At 38.9% G+C, this 19,599-nt stretch overlaps 1 protein-coding gene across 2 annotated transcripts in view; it reads right to left on the reverse strand.

Annotated features, from left to right (window-relative positions):
* Positions 1-19,599, reverse strand: part of FMN1 (formin 1) — a 403,234-nt gene that overhangs the window by 131,722 nt on the left and 251,913 nt on the right. For both annotated transcript variants that reach the window (XM_008058355.1, XM_008058356.2), the window contains 5 exons: positions 11,517-11,578; positions 9,581-9,669; positions 3,871-4,000; positions 1,640-1,786; positions 478-537 (listed from right to left, as the gene is read on the reverse strand). In XM_008058355.1, coding sequence (XP_008056546.1) covers positions 478-537; positions 1,640-1,786; positions 3,871-4,000; positions 9,581-9,669; positions 11,517-11,578 — 488 coding nt within the window. The remainder of the gene's footprint in view (positions 1-477; positions 538-1,639; positions 1,787-3,870; positions 4,001-9,580; positions 9,670-11,516; positions 11,579-19,599) is intronic.

Below are 19,599 nucleotides of genomic sequence, written 5' to 3' on the forward strand. Positions count from 1 at the left end.
TGTTTATCTTTAATTGCAAATATCATCTAAGTAGAGAAGATGGGTTTTTGAAATTCTACATCTTCAGCTCGTTCACAGATGCATTTCTGATAAAATATTGAATGTTACTGCATGGCAATTTATTAAATTTTATTCTGCATCATCAGAATCCAGGGTGGATCTAGATTTCACAGAGGACCTCACAATCTGGTCACAAGGCACCGAGGTAACTGGGGTCTCTGTGAAGCTGTTACATGATGGATTGAGAATCAGTAGATCTGTGCCCCTGAATAATGCTTCCCTTAATAAGAGTCAACTAAACTCTCTTGGCTTCAGTGTTTTCATCTGTAAACCAAAGAGGTTTACAGGCTGGAGAGCTCTCAAATTCTGTTGGACTTGAAATTCATCCATCCATCTATCATCCCATTTCTGAATGCCAACAATACATCAGAGTTGAAACCCTGTTCGTACAGTTTTCCACATAATACCATTTCTTACCTGATCATAGTAACGCAGGTAATACTTCACCACATAGTCCACCAGATTAATCCCATTATCCTAGGTTTAAAAGAGAAACTTAAGTGAAAATCATTCCCATGAGACTGCCATGTTATACAGTTGGGAGCTGAGATCTCAGGCTGTGAAACTTCTAATTTGTGAAACATGGTTCTAATTCTTTTCGATACGGGCAAGACTTTTCTCCTTCCTCCTTTTCCCATAATTTTTTAATGCCAGTTCTACAAAGAAATGACACCACGTTATCCTTTGTGGGGGAAAACAAACGGATAGTCTGCAAGACCTTTGAGATGATGGTTAAAACAAACAAACTAAAATTTGTTTCCTAATATTTTCTGGCATAAAGCTATGGCAGCAGAGGACAGGAGGGAGCTAAAGAGAACCAGGGACCAGAAAAGAAACCGTCCCTCCCTTCCCACCTTTCAAAAAAAATGTGTGTTCTTAATGGCGTGAAAAACAATCAGGGCCAGCTTAAAAGGAGCGCCATGCCACTTTACGACCCTGGGAGGCCAGGGGGAGCAGGCCCTCCCACAAGGCGGCCTTTGTGTCTTGTTCACAGGGGTCTAATTCTAATTTGCCTGTGTGTTTTCCCTCCCTCCACCCCCTTTCCCCCAAGGGACGCCTAGATATGGGCTGGTTGTTTCTAAAGAGGTAGCTCTGCAGGGGTGTGGAGCCAAGTGATAATCAGGCTCCAGGAGTTTGACAGTAGACCCCCAGCTCAATTGTTGTGGGCAAAAGAATAATTCAAATGCTCAGTTCAATAGGTGATTCAACATTGCTCTGCCACTCAGGAATGAGTAAATTACAAGAAGCCAACACTAAATTTAAACAGCCTCTAGCCTGCTCACTAGGCTAATACTGTATTCTGTTTTATTCTCTCATGGAGGTCATAGTTCATTACTTGATTGTGCACATTAGAGCACACAATGATGGGGAGATTGTGTCACTGAAAATAAGATCTAACACGAAAAAAACCTATCTTTTATTCAAAAGTCAAAGAAAAGAATGCGTGCTCTAATGGAAATGATTGTTAGGGGGAGAAGGGAGATAAATGGAACAATCTGGAATACTTAAAAAAAACTAAAGGTAGAAAAAGAAAATTATGGCAGATCATAGAAACTCATTATGAAAAATAAATAAATACCCGACTTTTGACATCCTTCAGTTTGGGTAGAATTTCTAAGCTATATCCATCGGCTTGTCCCCGAGTCCTATTTCCTCCATTCATGTAATTTCCAAAAGCCAGAATGAGAGCTAAAATATCCTTCACACTCTTCATGTGCAGCAAGCCCTGTGAGGGCAAACACCAATTATTATGGGATAGAACTCCATGTGTACCCATGTTCATTCAACAACAAATATTTATTGAGTACCCAACAGGCAGTTTGGTGGCTTGTTACGAACAGGAATAATAGTGAAATAAAAAATACAGTTTACTAAGCCACACGTGTCTTTAAAAACACATTAACAACCATAATTTTCTATCCACTCGACAAATTAATTATAAACGTATTTCAGTATTTCAGTATTGAGGATTAACTATTAGTATTTATATTTTCATTTGAGCCAATTTAATTTTTAATAATTATTTAAAAGTATTTATAAATTGTAAAAAAGGGAGCTGGTGTAGTTAGGCTTAACCTTTGATGACTTCTCAGTAGAAAGGGGCTTCTCTTTTGAGGATGTGTTTTGTGACTATGTATCTATATAAACAATATGACTAAGTGCAGAATAGACATAATAGCAGACATGTTCTTTCGTATTCATGGGTATAAACCTCAGAGGTGAACTATAATAATGTATTTTAAGGCCATAGATCATGTTTATTAAATTTATTAAATTTACATTTATTAAGTGCTTACTGTGTGTCTATTATTTTTTACAATTTCAAGCTGTTTAGGATTTTCTTCAGCTCTCTGTTTTATTTGTTTTTCTTTTTATTTATTTATTTATTTATTGCTTCAAGGGCCAATTTTTAAATGGAAGTGTTTTTTTCTTTCTTTACGGTCTCAATTGACTTTCTTTTCTTTTCTTTTAGGGTAAAAAAAGAAAGCAAAATTCAGCTCTAGGCAGACTTCTGCTCCTGCTCCTGCCTTTCAGGTAATGTTTAGCGGATGTATAATATACTATGATAATATTTACTTTTCTAATATTGAAATCCCTCCTATCTTGGAAGAAAAAATCATGCCTCCAGATAAGCAACTAAGTACTATGGTATTTGTGGAGAAGAATAAATACTGTGTTTTTAAGAGTGTGGAACAACTGTGAGAAAAAGCCAAGTGTAAGAATTTAGCTTTATGAACAAAATCATGAATTTCGCAGCAACCTGGCTGGAACTAGAGTCTATAATACTGAGTGACCTCTCACAGAAACAAAGATCTGAGTATCACATGTTATCACTCATATAATGGACCTTGAACATCCAGTGTAATACTATAAGAAAATGACTGACGGTACTGGGAAACTATGGGAGGGAGGAGGGAGATGGGATTAACAGTAGCAAATATCTGTCTGGGGATGGGGAAACACCTCTTATCAACAGGGTGCCTGAATGAAACGTAATTGTACACCTAACCCTTTACTGTACCTCCCAAAACCATAATAAAAAATATTGATTATGAAAAAAATTTTAAAAAATCAAAATCACAAATATATATATATCACTCATGAACATAGATGCAACAATCCCCCCCAAATATTAGCAAATAAAATTCAACAATATATAAAAACAATTACACAACACAACCAAATGGTGTTTATCACAGGGATGCAAGGCTGGTTCAACATACAAAAATCAATTAATATAATCATCATATCAATGGGTTAAAGAACAAACCAAAAAAAAAGAATTTAGCTTTATAATGAATACTAGTGTGGCAAAGCCAACAAAAATTTATTTGCCAATGACTCATTGTCAGTCATTTATTTCACTTATCAAGTCTCTAGGATTTTTTAATTTCACTATATAGACACATTTCAGATGATCAAATGCATGGGTTTAAAGCAAAATCTCTTTTGCAATTCAGACTGTCAAATAGGAAACAAAATATATTATTTAGACTTTTAGAGGCCAGTATGTACTTTAGACGATATTCAGAATTTTTGTGAAGAAATCTGTAAAAGCATCATTTTTTTCCTCCTTCTCCCTCTTGTCTTCAGATTGTATCCTCTCTCTCCTCTCCTCCCTCTCCATTTATACACAAATACTCTCACACTTAGGCAGGATAATCATCACTTTTACACTTAGAAAAATACGCAATCTGAAGTCCATACAGGTTTATATAAGGGCACCACAGTTGGTCTTGCCAACTCCGTACATCTTCCCTTACCCTCAATGAGAGCAAGGCTACCTTTTAAATCAGATAGCAGACATACCTTAGAAGCTCGTGTGATGATCTCTACCTTTCGGTGCAAGGAAGTGATACCCTCAGAGAAGACAGATCTGAAGATTATGCACTGGGCACGTTCAGCAAAATTAGGAATTTGAGCTAACTCATGTAAAAATCTGTAAAAAAAAAAAAAAAGTAAATAATTTAACTTCTTGTATAATCACAAGGAAAATGAAAAACAGCTTAAAAAGATCCACTATGAGAACATTCCTTATTTGACAATTTCAAGTTAACAATTATAAAGGGTATCAGATAGGCAGACGCAGGGAACTCCAAGGGTATGTGCTGACAATAGAACCACTTATGGTGGGGTGGGGGGTGGGGGGTGTTCTATGACGGTGAATAAACATATGACGTACAAATTACTTTAGGAATAGAAAGCTATGCAAGCTCTAAACAAGCTCTCTAGCTCCTGCTACCCAAGTGAGTAATTCAAGTGGAAAGCCCTAGTCTTTAGCATATGAAAAAAATAACAATAAACTCCCTTATAAAGCAGCATTCTCTAAAGGTGTGTTTATACAGTCTAAGCAAATTGAAGACTTAAGGCAAATGTTTACAGGCCATGATAAAAATTCTCTTACTGAAGTGAGATTGCTATTATTTTTGCTCAGCGAATTACCTAATGGTCTATAATAATCAAATTCTCCAGATATGTGCTTACTATGTCATATCATCTTACCCGACACAGCTCATAGCTCAGTACCTACAATAAAACAGCACTCATTAAGTAAATAATCTAAAGTTTCTTTTAAAAATATGGCAAGACAGATCTTAAAAGCTAAAGGTAAGTACTGACCTACACACAGTTGCTCACTGTCTGAGCAGTTGGGCACTGGTGCCCTTTGTAAAATTAAGTTGGAAGAGATACATGATCTCCAGGCCAAGCACCAGTGGAAGAGTATAAACTAAAATGGGTGGAAACAGTTGGATATGAATTCAGAAAAAGGAGAGAATCCACTAACAGCCATTTATTTCATTTTGGAGTTGAAATGATGATTAACTGATATTTCTGAAAGTCTTGGTCAACTCATAACATTATTACTATGACATTTTGCAATCTCTTACCAAGAATGGTTTTACACAGGAGCAAAGCTGGAACTTCCTTCTTTCTATTCCCAAATAAATTTTCTCAGCGTATACTCTGTGTCTTCTCTAACTTCAGGAAGATTGGGGTTTTAATAAGTTTCTAATTATCATGTTTTTCTTACTTATCTTACAACTAGATCATAGTCCTTTCTAAAATGACATTGTATTAAAGCAAGGAATATCCATAAAAGAAAATACAGCCTTATATTAAGGTTCAATAACTCTTATTATGATGAAAATTATATTATGGAACACAAAAGTAGAAATCCATAGGAATTCTAGATGAGGACAAGATGAAAAAAATAAATTCTACATGTAAACTGTTTCTTTACAAACCCAATATTAAACAATCAATTCATTTATGATGACTGACATAAGAAGTATCACTGGTTTTTACAAATATACGAGAAGATAAAAGCTCGTAGGACTGGCAGCATTTGATCTTCTGACGAGTCTTGGTAGGATTTAATTATTTAGATGCTAAATTATCTCAAAGTAAGTGCCCTGCATTTTCCCTGTTCCACATGTTGCCATGAGATATCATTACCCAAGAAGGGACCAGATCCCAGAGTACATGCACTTCCTATTTAATATGAACGCAGTGAGCGAAACTGATACAGACACCAGGTAACAGAATGTACAGATTGGTGCTCAGCTCATCCACAAGGACATAGATGAAAAGTAGGAGACGCTGGATGAATAATTTCTTAGAACTAGTCTCAAAAGAGGAGGTTTAGGACCAATATGAGGAGACAAGATCATTAGCTCATGAATTTCAGTTACTCAAGAAAGAATAAAATAGAACTACCAAGGCTCCCCAGTATTTAAGCCTTACTGGGATTAGGGCTTATACTGCAAAGGCTCTTAAAGAAACGTAAAGTTCCAGTGCCCTCTGGAGAAGAGTCTGAAACACATACACAGAGCTGGAGTGGGAAGTAAAGTTCAAGAATTTTACACTACTTTTGGATAGAACCGTGTCATTGAAAATTAATTCTAGAGTATCCGTCACCAAGAATGCCAGTCAGCCCTTTAGCCATGTACAAAGCATTTACAGAGTGTCCAGTGTCCATGCTAAGATTTGGGAATGGAATTTAACATGCACACAATTCCTTCTTGACAATCTGAGAAATAAATCAGTGATTACTGTGGAGTATAATGAGAGCCACTAGTGATGAGGTCTACAAAGGGAGCTATGGATGAGGTCAGCTAGGGTTCCTAGAACCCTGTGATGCTTGTGTACCACCTGTGAGAAACTACCAGGAGGAATGAAACACGCTGAATGGTGCCTATGAGGGAACTGAGTAGAAAGCAGATGCTAAAATAGGGCTCTGTGTTCTAAAATGAGTTTAAACTTTTTCTGAGTAAATGAAGGGTTTTAAACCGATAAGTGGTACTTTCAGGTTTTTGTTTTAGGAAATCCCCATGGTAGTGGCTCATCTGTTGGTAATAAGAAATTTGAGAGCCGGGCTCGGTGACTCAGCAATAAATAAAAAATGAGCCGGGCGTGGTGGCGCGCACCTGTAGTTCCAGCTACTTGGAAGGCTGAGGCAGAAGGATCGCCAGAGCCCAGCAGATCGAGGCTGCGATGTCCGGGAGCGGCCACTGCACTCCAGTCTGGGTGACAGAGTGAGACTCCATCTCAAAAAAAAAAAAAAAAGAAGAAAAGAAATTTGAGGCTAGGAGACCTATTAGACCACTGCTGTACTATTCCAAGAGGGAAGATGAGAGGGCCTGCTGTGTGAACGGAGAGGGATGGATGACAAAGTTACTAAGGCAACAAGATCTACAGTAATCTAATCCCAAAGGATATTAAAAAGGGTCCAGGATGACTTGTGGGTTTTTGGCTTGGACACATGGTTTGATGTGAAGATACAAAATAATGAAGATGCATTTAAAAAATAGTATTTTATGTCATTTGCTGTCCAAAAATAGTCATGCGAAAAGCATCATAGCTTCTTTTCCATTTATCTGGTAAAGTAGGAGAAGTATGGGTAACCTTGAAGACTGTGAATCAAATGTCTGATAAATATCTCTCCCCTACCCAGTTTTATATTCTACCCACAAGAGCAGGGATAATAACTCTTTTACATAATCCCAAGTTTAGGATCTTGGACACTGAACCTTGGTACTTACGAATATTTGTAGACTGATTTCCTTTTGGGCTAGTCTAACTTGATATTCTATGTTCAATAACAGGGAGCACTAAATACCCCCCCCCAAGGAAGCCACAATGAGGAGTGAATCTCCTTTTCCCAGTGGCTAGTCTTCCCAGAAAGGATTTTTCCTTTAGCCTGTACATCTGAGAGAAGTGCTGTGTCTCACACTGTTTGGGTTATACATCCACAGCAATAACTCAGCTGACAGGTGGAATGATACAACGTTGCCTGCTGTTTTCAAGGACTAACATTTAGTTATTTCCCCTAAATCCCTGAATGATATTATCTAAGGTGTGTGTGTACACGGGTATTAGTCACACGGTGCAATGTCCTATTATAACCTATATTCTTCCATGGAGGAATACACTAACACAGCCTAGACTATGGGGGTCCCAAGGCAGCCATGAACCCTAGTAGAGCATCTCAGTAGGTTGTATGTTATATCCTCGCTCTAGGCCATGGTGAGTGTGCATCAGTCCTAATCAAACCCGTAAAGCCTCACCTCAACACCATCACTGGGCAGAATCAAGGACCAAACCTAGAGGGAGTGGCTCTCAGACAGCCTGGTCCCAAGCAGATGACACCTCTGTGGGAAATGGTTTTCTAAATCTGGCACTGGGGTGTAAGAGAGTTGATGAGGTGAGTGATGAGGCCAGCCTCTCCATGCTATGATTTATAGGACTGGGCACCACAGGACTCTTAGGAAACTGCAATGCTAAAACTATAAATGATTCATATTTTCCAGTATGTAAAACGTGCTTATAGTTGACTCACTTGGAGTTCATGGCAAATAAGTTGCCAGAGAATCAGACTCTGGCATGGATCAAACAAATGCTGGCCTGTGCTAGAGGTCAGGAGCAAAGATGAAATGCACCCAAGTCTCAAGGACCCCACCTCTGTATGCCTCACCCTCCTGAGCCTGAGCACATCACCTCACCAGCACTGACAGGACAGTTCTCTCTGCTGGCAATAATAGTTTGGTGTGTTCAAGATGCCATTACAACGACCATTTACAAACTTTAAAAATGCTTTTCTGTCTAGATCATCAGTAGAGAAAACAAGAATAATAAGTTGTCTGTTAATTACCTGCCACCAGTATTCTATGTCCTGGCAATTAGTCTTGAAAAATAATGCTAGAAAGGTATTAACACAAAAGAAAAAGGGAGAAGGCTTCCAGTAGCAGAAGCAAACAAACTCTCCCTGGTTGTTCATTTCACTAGGTCAGCCATTTCCACAGCTTACAGCAGAGGCTACTCAGTGGTTAAAGAATTGGCACATGACAGCTCACGGGCCAAATCCACTTATTTTTGTCCTGCCCATGAGCTAAGAATGATTTTTACATTTTGCAATTCTTGGAATAAGAATAAATAAAAGGATAATATTTTACAATATATAAAAATGATATGAAATTCAAATTTCCATGTTTGTAAACAAAATTTCACTGGGACACAGCCACATTCACTTGTTTATGTATTGGGTCTATGGCTGATTTTGCACTGCAGTGGCTGACTTGAATAGTTGTGACAGAGCCCATGACCCAGAAAACCTAAAATACTTTTTATCTGGTCTTTTACAGGAAAAGTTTGCTAGCTCCAGGCTTAGAGGAGAGTATCACCACACAACTTGGCATAACCGGTACTACCCAAATGTCTTGATATACCTGCTTGAGAGGGTTGGCCTGAATTGGGCATGAAGCATTCAAGGTAGCAACAGGCAAAGGAGCACACAACCCCTCGCCCCATCTACTCTGAACTCTTTCTACATTTTCACAGAGTCCCGGGCCCTGAGAAGCTGGGTGGGGTCATAAGGCTGCGGAGCCCCAGAAGCTTTTCTGTGTTTTGGAGATCCTGAGAGCCCAGTCATGGACAAGAGTTGTTCAGCTATGCACCAGAGTTCTGTAACAATTCCAAACTATAGAGCAGCAGCTCTAGATAAGGAGAGAAGAACAAGCACATGCACAGTGAGGACGAGAAGGTCGTGACTAACTTGGGCAGAGCAGGTGGGGAAATTTGAGGGCAAGCTGGCGCATTCAGGCTACAGTTACGGGAAATGACAGTTAGGAAAATAAATTTGAATTCTGTGACTCTGATATCATCTTTTTAACTACATTAGCAGAACCTTAAACAGAGCAATGCCTTCTTCCTTCCTCAGTTACCCTTTTGGCCAAAATATTTAGTCTAGGAGGAATTAACAAGTTGCTAGAAGAAGAAAGGAGAGTTGCCTTGTGTGGGGGAGGAGGGGTGAGACACATTGTATCCAGCAGCACAAATCTCAGCTCTGCTCCCCGCCTCCCCCCAACAGGGTCATTCTGCTGTGTGCAATAGGTCACAGGAATGATGGTGCTGTGACTTAGCTCACTGCATAATTTAGATTCGGTTACTCAGAGCCAGGAGACTAGAAGATAGAAATTGCAGTTCTCCTGGCCGGAGAGAAAAAGTGGTCAAGCGTCCTTACTGCTCAGGTTTGTCCAGCAGCTTCAATTCCTCCTCTTTGGATGTCTCGTAATACTTTCTTATTTTAGCCAGTTCATCCTCTTGGGCTCTCTGGATTGAAACAGAAAACAAAAGCAGCAGTGAAAATCTGTCTGTGGTAGTGGGTTTCCAAGTGTGGCCCTTAGACCAGCAGCATCAACATCGCCTGTCACTTGTTAGAGATGCAAATCATTGGCCCTGCCCTAGACACAGGAAACTCCAGGGGTGGGGCCAGCAAACCCTCCAGGTGATTCTGATGCATGCTAAAATTTAAGAATCATTGGCTAATGCGAGTGCACGTAGCCAGACACAGAAGTCCAGACACTTGATTGCTACCTTTGAATCCCATTTCTTTCCCTAAGAGCAGACTTGGGGCATATTGTTCTTAGGATTTCCTTCCTTACCCTCAGAACAGCCCTTGTAAATTACATAGCCTCCTGACTCTTTTATTTCTAGTCGCCATCTTCCCTTTTCCTGAATTTCCTAAGTATGTCTGTACCACTTATTATGGCATTTAGTCACATACTTTCTCAATTTATCCAACTGTTTCAGGTGTTTCATTGTTTCTACTGGGAGCTAGCTAGTAGCAGCCTTGTGCACAAGGCTCATGGTTACCTGAGCTCATGGTAACAATAAAAAGCATCTGGAAGGCACTGCCTTTGACATCAATTTCTGTGTCCTCATTTTATAGATGATTCCATTGAGGCTTGTACTAAGTAACTGGTAACGAGCTTCTGACTCGGAATCCCTCTTCCTGCCCCTATACCTTGTTGATTTCTAAGTATTCAACAAATGCATAATTATCTCCCAATAGCCTGTATTTATGTGTCTTCGGGTTTATTAATGAAAACTTTACTGATGGAAACATGAAAGAAGTTTCCACCCAGTTGTACTAAATAGCTCCTGATATATATACAAAGAATGTGAAAATGAGCAGGGAATTGGTATTCCCACCAGGCCTAGAATATTAGACTATGGAAATTTTCTATAAGAGACTTAAAGTCCCAGGGGACATAGATATGAAATAAATCATCTTTTGCACTGGGTGACCACAGCATACCATACAGCTCAGACAACTTCCTGGGAAATACCATTACTTGGGAAAATCTGGTTCAATCTATGTTTTTGCATCCTAACAGTCAGTGAGCAAGAACAATGAACAATCGTGGGAATTCTGACTCTCCTGGGCCATCTTCTCAAGAAAGCCTGCCAATTCTGCTGGTTATTTCCAGTTATAACCCAAATCAAAGGCCCTTATATTTGTATAGTGCTATTTACTTTCAAAATACATTGCTACTACTACATATATTAAATCCTCATTTAATACAAAAAATTAGATAGAACCCACTATAATCTCTATTGTACCGATGATCAAACAGGATAAAAGAGTTGAAGTAATTGGTCTAAGGTCACTTAAGACAATGGTATAGCTACCTCAAGGCCAAGACTGCCTGACTAAAATCCAAAACACACACCCACCATCCTATACTGCTGCCCACATTCAATGCCATCAACTCATCTGGACTACGAGTAGTCATCCAAGCTGGTATTAGCATTCCTGCTCCTCAGAGGAAGACACTGGTGTATGCCATCATTTAAGTAGGCAGTTTAACCTTCATTCACTCTGTGGGCAAATGACATGGCTGGGTTCTAGGGCATGTATGTGGTTTCCACCTGAACTATCTTGCCTTGCCTTGCAGGTGTGTAATGAGATCTGCTAACCAGACACCACAGTGGGAGTTAGAAGCCCAGGGCTTCTCTCACACCCACTCCCTTGTGTTTCTGTGCCTTAATCTCTTCTGTGCTACGTCAAAGTTCTTACTACCAAAGAACACAAACGGCTCAGTGATTTTTGATTTTGGTGGGGGGGATGAAAGAAAAATATGAACACTATAGCTCTGGACGTCTTTGACACTCACATTTTCATATAAGGCCGCCAGGGTCTCCAGGTCTACCACAGAGTCATCCACATTGAAAATGGCTGCCGAGGACCCAAAAAGAAAAGGGGGTAAGAGATTTGATTAGATACCCCGGTCCAACATTTACTCTACATCCAGCTTCCAAGCAATTAGTACAGAATTGCACTTTCTTACACAAGTTGTGCCTCCTCTCAAGCTTGTTTCTGCTCTCCTTCCTTTCGCACCAGGGGCTCAAATGAAAGAAACCAAAATGGTTCCTATACCTGGTTGGAGCCTTGGTTCTGCCTTGTTTAATTCCTCAAGCTCTGCGTCCTTTTTGCAGTTTAATTTAGGCTCCACAGGAGAAGTGTTTGTGTTTTAAAACTAAATCAGTTTGTAGGTTTGAGACACAATTTTAAATCTTTCTTGCCGGATGGTAATTGAAGAGATTTAGTACCTAATGCACCAGAACTGACTCTTGCCCATTACCAGAAAGAGAGTGAGAAAAAAGACAATGTTGGCAAATTAAATGAATTCAGGCATGTGATTTGAGGCGCCTCTCCATGGTCACTGCAAACATCTTGTTTGGATTAAAAAGACAAGAAGAAAGCAATAATTGCATCAATGGCAAATTAAGATTATGGAAACCTCCCATGAGCCAGTCTTAAGGCAAGTTCCCATTCCCATAGTTTTATTAGAATTCTACTTGTTCTGTATCTTAAATAAGTCATTTAGCAGTTAGCTAATATGCTTATGACTTTATCTAAAGAGGTTCCTTTCCATATAGGCTGGGATTTTAAAGCCGTAATGGATTAGGCTATCAAAGTGTTTGAAATAGGCAGGTCCACATCTTTAAATAATTATTCAAAACTAATAAGGTTTGTTCCCTCAAACCTACCTCCCTTCTCTGACTTTACATTGTGAAATTAACCAGCACACTAGTAAATTTTCTCTGTGGCAGGCTAATTAATTTTATTAAACCAACCAGTGATACTTAGAATGTCTTAAAATTTTGTCAACCATTACTCTGTGTATTTGCATTATACCACGGTTCTTAGAGAAGGCAGGGACAGACTGATTCTGAATTGTTTTCCTTCTTCTGCAGTTCAGAATCATATGCATCCTTTCACACAATTTTGACAAATTAATTAACTGAGCTAAGATCATATAATTTCACAGAACACTGAGAAATGCATTTAAAATTCCTTCACAGGCTACCTTCTCGAGCTTAGGAGTAAGTTAGTCAGAATGCTATTCCTAGATATGTGAGTTAGTGAGAAAAGAAGAGGTTAACATGCTAGTGACAAAGTAAGTCGCCTCAGATTCCACTAAGAAAAGGAAAATTATACTTCTCAAAAGGCCAGCCCAAGACCACAAAAGAAAATGTAGTTCAAGGAAAGAATGAGAGAATTTACACTCTCAGGTCTGTTATTTTGTGTGTAGCAATAATATAAATTCACTAATTTATCAGGAACATGCATTTTGTAATGTCTCATGCTTCATAACCACAAAATAGCAAAATGATGGTTTTTTAAAGTGTAAATCTGAATATTCTTCCACAAAAATAAGCCAACTAGTTGAGGGAAACTGCTAGGGGAGGGAGGGGCATACCTCATCAACGAGGGTACCTGCATAATCAATGTTTGTGTACCTAACCCTAAACTGTACCCCATATCTTTATAATAAAAAATTAATAAACATAGTTTCAGAAAATAAAGACTTAAATGTACCTCTTAAAAAAAAAAAATAAGCCACCTAATGAATGCATTGGAAAAGGTAAAACTCAAAAAATAATTTATTAGAAATGTTTACTTTTAAATGAATCAAAATGCTAAGTAACTATACACTTACATATAATTAAGTAATCTTAACTAATGGTAAGAGAATGATCTGTGACTTTCTTTTTCTAGTAAATATTCAGTTTTAAAAAGTTAATCAGAGCCAGGAGTGGTGGCTCACGCCTGTAATCCCAGCACTTTGGGAGGTGGAGGTGAGAGGATTGCCTGAGCCCAGGGATTCAAGACCAGCCTGGGCACCTTGGTGAGATGTTGTCTCTACAATAAAAAAATTAGCCAGGTGTGGTGGCGTGCACCTATGATTCCAGCTACTTGAATGGTTGAGACTGAAGGATTGCCTGAGCCCAGCAGGCGAGGCTGTCTGTGGTGGCCAGGAGTGTGCCACTGCACTCCAGCATGGGCAGCAGAGTGAGACTCTGACTCAAAAAACAAAAACAAAAACAAAATCCCCAAAAAGTTAATCGGTTTAAAAAAAAAAGTGTATCAGTCCAGATACACTTTGAGAGGTTACACTGTCAGTTAATCCCCGCCAAGTGTGTTAGGTAGCAGAAAGAAAAACCTGGAGAAGATGGACCACAAAGACAAGCATGAGCTCTAGAGACATGCATTCATTCATTCACCCAGCCCTCAAACAAATATGTGGTGAATGTGCATTAGGCTCAGAAACTATTCCAAAATGCTGAGGATATTTATGTCAGAAGTGTGTAAGACATTCAAAGCACTTAATCTCATGGAATTTATATTCTAGATTGGGGGCAGAAAGTAAACAAGTAAATACATGGTTTCAGATAACAAGCCACTATGAAAAAAATAAAACAGAAATGCACAACACTACATGAACAAGGAAGGCCTCTTTGAGCAGGTGATATTTAAGAACTGAAGAAGTCAGTTTTGTGAATATGTGAGAGAAGAATGTTTCAGGAAGAGAGGAAACGGTAAAGATAAATTTCTTTTTCTTCATCAGTACATTTGAGGTACAGATTAACTACCATGAATAGAGTAAAATTTACTCACTATGTGATCCTGATATGCTAAACTGTCTGAGCCTTAGCATATCTGTAAAATGGATCTAATACCACTTACTGAAAATATTAAGCGAGGTAATATGTATGCTCCTTATAGCACATAGAACATGGTATGAACTCAAAATGGTACCTATGAACTATGACAATATGATTTCAAATATTTACACTGTTGATGTGTTTTAATGCTTGTTTATGTCTTTCCTTTAACATCTGGAAAGAACTACAAGATTTGAGCTATAAATGCTACTTTCCAGAATTCTTTGGTTTCAGACAGTAGTTGCTATGAAACCCTTTCAGTCCTTTAAAATCCCACTCAAGGCCCAGCTTCAGGAAGAATTAACAGGAAAGGATATAGATGCACAAATAACTCTAATTACAAAAAATAATGTATCAAATGTCTTAGGGTAAATACAAAATACCTCTGGGTCTATTGAGAATGTTAAACCTATAGTTATCTTCAGTTTCAATCTTTCCCATCAATCCATCATTCACCATACCACCAAAGTTATTTTTTAAAAACACAAATCTCAAAAATTTACTGTGATGTTTTAAATACCTCCAATATTTTCCTTTAAATGTTGGATGAAGTCCAAACTCCTTGGCCTAGGTTTTAAACTTACTCCTTGCCGGGCCCCAAACTACACCTTCAATCTCATCTCCTGCCACTTCCTTCATGCACCATGGGTTCCAGTCACATTGCGCAACTCCCCGTTTCTGAACATGTCATGGTTTCCTCCCTTTCCACACCTCATCCTCCAAGGTCCAGAGGTCAAAGCCTTCCTGCCCTGGAAGGACACCTCTTGACCTTCGGATCATGAAGTCCTCAATCTTTTCCTCTGCCATGGCACTTCACTCATATTTTACATAAGCTAAAGATAGTATATTTTATGAATCTGTATTATGATATTTTGTATATCAGTTCCCTTCCCCCACTAGACTGTGAGAGCCTTGTATTAAGGGGTTACCTCTTATGCATCTTGATAACTGTAGCCCCCAGCATAGATCATGAAGTGCAACTGGTATAAAATAAATGTTTGTAGATGTGACCTATGTCATGAAACTCCTGAAGAGTAAGTCCTTCTGCTGAGGTGAGGAAAAGTTTATTGTCAAATAGAGTATGGGGTTTTGAAAAAGAAAACAGAGAGATTTCAAAGGGGGGGTAGGATTTTGATAGATTAAAATCTTTATAAGTATATGTATTTGAATTGTTTGCTTCTTTCCAATTTGTCCGGTCCAGAAATTAAGGTTTAGTCAGCAGTTACATAATCATGCCCCTCACTCAAACATTCTGTGTAGACATATTTCTTGCCTGAATGTTTCATAACAAAAATAATTAAGCTTAACAAATGAATTTTCTCATTATTAGGAAATGAAGAAAAAAATATCTTTTATGTCATTCTTAGCTTCAAAAGCTCTAAACAACAGCATCACCTTAGGAAAAAGGGCTAAAAGTAAAAGAGCAACCATTATATTGCTTCACATAGACAACTAAAACACCCATTTATTAATCGACTAATTAAGCCAAACTCAGCCTAAGCAATAACAATCTGTAAACATGTAGTAAGTGCCAGTGAACAGCACAAAGAAGGATGGCAGACATTCCACCTGGAAGAAGAAAATACAGACAGGCTCATACAACATTTAGGCAACAGCAGATAGTTCCATTTTGACTTAAAGAGAGACTTAAGTAAAGAGACCTGGGAGACAGATTTCAAAATAGTTTGGGGCAAGACCCTGTAGAATTTGGAATGCCATGATGAAGAGGCTGTAATGCACTTGATAGACAAGAAGGATTCACTGAACAGTTATGAGTAGAGCAGTAAATTGAAGTTACATTATAGAGAATAGGTCAACGTTTGAAAAGACAAGTTTAGAAGTTACTGTAAGCCGTGCTCAGTAGCTCAGCCTGTAATCCCACACCTTAGGAGGCTGAGGTGAGTGGATTGCCTGAGTCCGCGGGTTCGAGACCTGCCTGGGCAACTTGGTGAGACCTCATCTCTACAATAAATCAAAAAAATTAGCCAGGTGTGGTAGCACATGCCTGTAGTTCCAGCTACTTGGAAGGCTGAGGTGGAAGGATCACCGGAGTCCCAGCAGGTTGAGGCTGCGGTGGCCAGGAGCGGCCACTGCACTCCAATCTGGGTGACAGAGTGAGACTCCAACTCAAAAAAAAAAAAAAAAGAAGAAGCTACTGTAGTGTGTAAGAGGTAGCAAATACCCAAATCATGCAGACAGAAAGGATAGGGCAGAGCACTATTACAGTGATGCCACTAACTAGCTCTGGGGACTGAGGAAAAGTGGAATGTAAAACCACTCTGAGATTTTAAGCCTAGATTTAAGCAAAGAGCTTTGTACCACTCCTCCCTCCCTCTGGATCCCCCCACCCTCAATCCCCCCAAATAGGCAGAGGAGTATGAAATGAGCATGACTGTGGATTCTCCCCCCAGGGCCTGAGAAAGGAATGGAGCAGAGGAAACGGACTAGGAATGGAAGAAGTGGATAAAGAGATTAGTTTTGGGCCAATGCCAAGTATTCCACTGAGATTTCTTTTCTTCCACATAAGAATCTTAAAAATAAAATTTAAAAAGTAGAATAAAATTCAGAGGTAGAAGAGGCAGTATCAAGAGATCTGGTTGAGCCAAGGAGCCTAGAAAATTAAGTTATTTCTACTATTTCTACCCTTTAGAGTGGCCACAGAAGGTTAGAGTATTGGCCAAAGGTCTAGAAAACAAAAATGCATAAGTCCTAGGATTTCTAGGAGAGCTGTCTTATATGTACATAATTCCACATCCTATTCACCAAATACAGTTTAAGTTTCTGAAGTACCAGAATCCATATCTGATAATTCTATTCCAAAAATGCTGAACAATGTATTAGAAAATCAATAAATGCTTTCTGAAAATGCATTTACCATGAAACTTATTAGCCGTTACATAAACTCATTTAATTAGCTAACTGAAGATCACGATATGAAAAGTAATCATTCTTTGATTAAAGTATTTTTGGACTTACATAGAATCTGATAGCTCCTTCCATTTCATACTTTAAAAATACATATTCTCTGTCTATCCCATGCCCATGCGCACAGGCACACCTTTCATCTTATACACTGAATAAACAAATACCAGCCTACACACTTCTACAGCAAGCCTCAAAGCCCTGATACAGTAATTCCAAGTAATCCTAGCTTTTGTTCCCATCTGTAGAGGGCTCATTATACCAACACTCCTGCAGATGGTGTGAGAAAGGTGAAGTGTCAAATCCACAAAGCGGAGACCTCAACAACTCATTGCTACTGCAATATCAATCATTGCTGGTGGTTTTTACTTTTATCTCCCTCCTGCCTTAGTTGTCCCCGCTCACACTGTCAGTTCAGTTAGAATATTTCACCTACACCTCACAATATGTCAAAAGGAAGTAGACACACGCTGTGAAAAGCTGGTAATTTTATTGGGTTCCTTTACCTTTAAAAATCTGTTACTTGGTCAAGTCTGGTTTCTGGGCTTCTTTTTTGCAGGGAAATTGAGGCAAACATTTTTATGTGGTCCTCTGGTGCCTGCTCTGTACCTCAAGAATTATATACACAAGGATCATTAGAGCAGTGTTTCGCCCATTAAGATATAATAACCGTCAGCAGGGACAAAAAGCAGATCAGCATCACAAATTCAAACTAACAGGCACACATAAAAACTATGTGCCTGCTTTAGGCACATGCACAGGGTCAGGGTCTTACACAATAGGTAAATTCCCTCTCCAGGTCGGAGATGGCTTTTCACAAGATCAGGGTAAGTAGCAAGAAATGTAGAAATTCTCTCAGCCCTTCAGTCATTTTTAAAACCCTGAACACTTCTATCTCCAAGTTTACCACGTCCAAATAAACAAACACTGTGCTTTCTGTTTGACAGGCTTCTAATTTGTAAAAATACAGGCAGAGTTACTTAAGGGAGTTCTTTTTGACTAGAGGAGTACCTTTGAGCAAGAAACATGGGAGACTGGAGTGAGAAAGGCACACCCCTTCAGTAGCCTGTTAGATTAGCCAAAGCAAATCTGGTCATACAAAGTGTGAAAGACGTCACAGACAGACAGGGTTGGGTTGGCTCACCAGACTTTGGCTGATGCTGGTTTTAAGAATAATTCCTATGTAGTTCATTTTACTCTTTTTTTATAGTTCCTTAAGAAGCAGACACGATTGCCTTGTATAAAGTAGGAGTGTAATAACTGCTTGCAAATGGACTAGATGTATTTTCAGAACACGAAAGCAAAGATCGATAGTGTTATTTGACTCTATCAATATACATTATTTTGTGATAATGTTAACTTCTGAACATAAAATTTAGCTGTTTTGCTCATATTACTGATATTTTTTAGGGATCAATAAAGACTCAACCAACAAGAAAAAGAGAGCAGAGTGGAGAAAGGAGCACAGGTGAACTCTGTCTTTTTAAATTCCCATGGAACCTCTCCCACAAAACTCTGACCAACCTATTCCCCTGGCCTCTACCAAGAAAAAGGAAAAGATGACATGAGGTTCATGTGAGGAGGTAGTGGTAGGATTTGATAGTTGAAGAAAAGGAGAGCAGAAACATCTTTCCAGTTTCCCCTTCCAACAGTGAGGCCATGCCTGAGGAAAGACCAAATCCATAATAAAACTGCAAGAGCTAATATTGAGTGATATATCACAGAAACAAAGAACTGAGTATCATATGTTCTCACTCATAAGCAAACCCTGAACAATTATCATACTACTATAAGAAAAGAATTGGCAGTAGTGAGAAATTGTGGGGTGGGGACACACACACACAAAGTGAAGAGACACAAATAAAAGCTGTTTTCAAACACAAAGAATAAGAAATATCAAAGGAATATAGTTTATAATATTACCCTACATTTATTGCTAAATGCCTGCTAGTGTGGCATCTTAATTTAGGCTTTGACAGAATAAGAGGCAAGTGTAAAAGGCATAGTGAACAGGAGTTGCCTGGGAGGTGGAAGAAATGACACTCACAAAAGGGACACTTATCTCATCTATTCTGAAACCTCAAAATCACTCAATCTTATAAAGCAAAAATTTCAATTCTCACTTAAATCCAGGCATGTACTAAGCCTGAAGGTGCCCAAAGGTGCCATTTTATAGGTACAATTAAAATTGTCCATGGTTCAAACCTCAAAGAAGGGCACAGTGCATAGAATTCACAAAACATTCCCCCTATTCTCCAGAGGGCAGTGGAATGAGAAACAGTTTGGGTTAAGCTGCTTCTGTTCTTCCATTAGTTCTGGTTATTT

Source organism: Carlito syrichta, unplaced genomic scaffold (assembly GCF_000164805.1).
Source record: "Carlito syrichta isolate Samal-C Ts95f unplaced genomic scaffold, Tarsius_syrichta-2.0.1 Scaffold303307, whole genome shotgun sequence".
Classification (NCBI taxonomy): domain Eukaryota; kingdom Metazoa; phylum Chordata; class Mammalia; order Primates; family Tarsiidae; genus Carlito; species Carlito syrichta.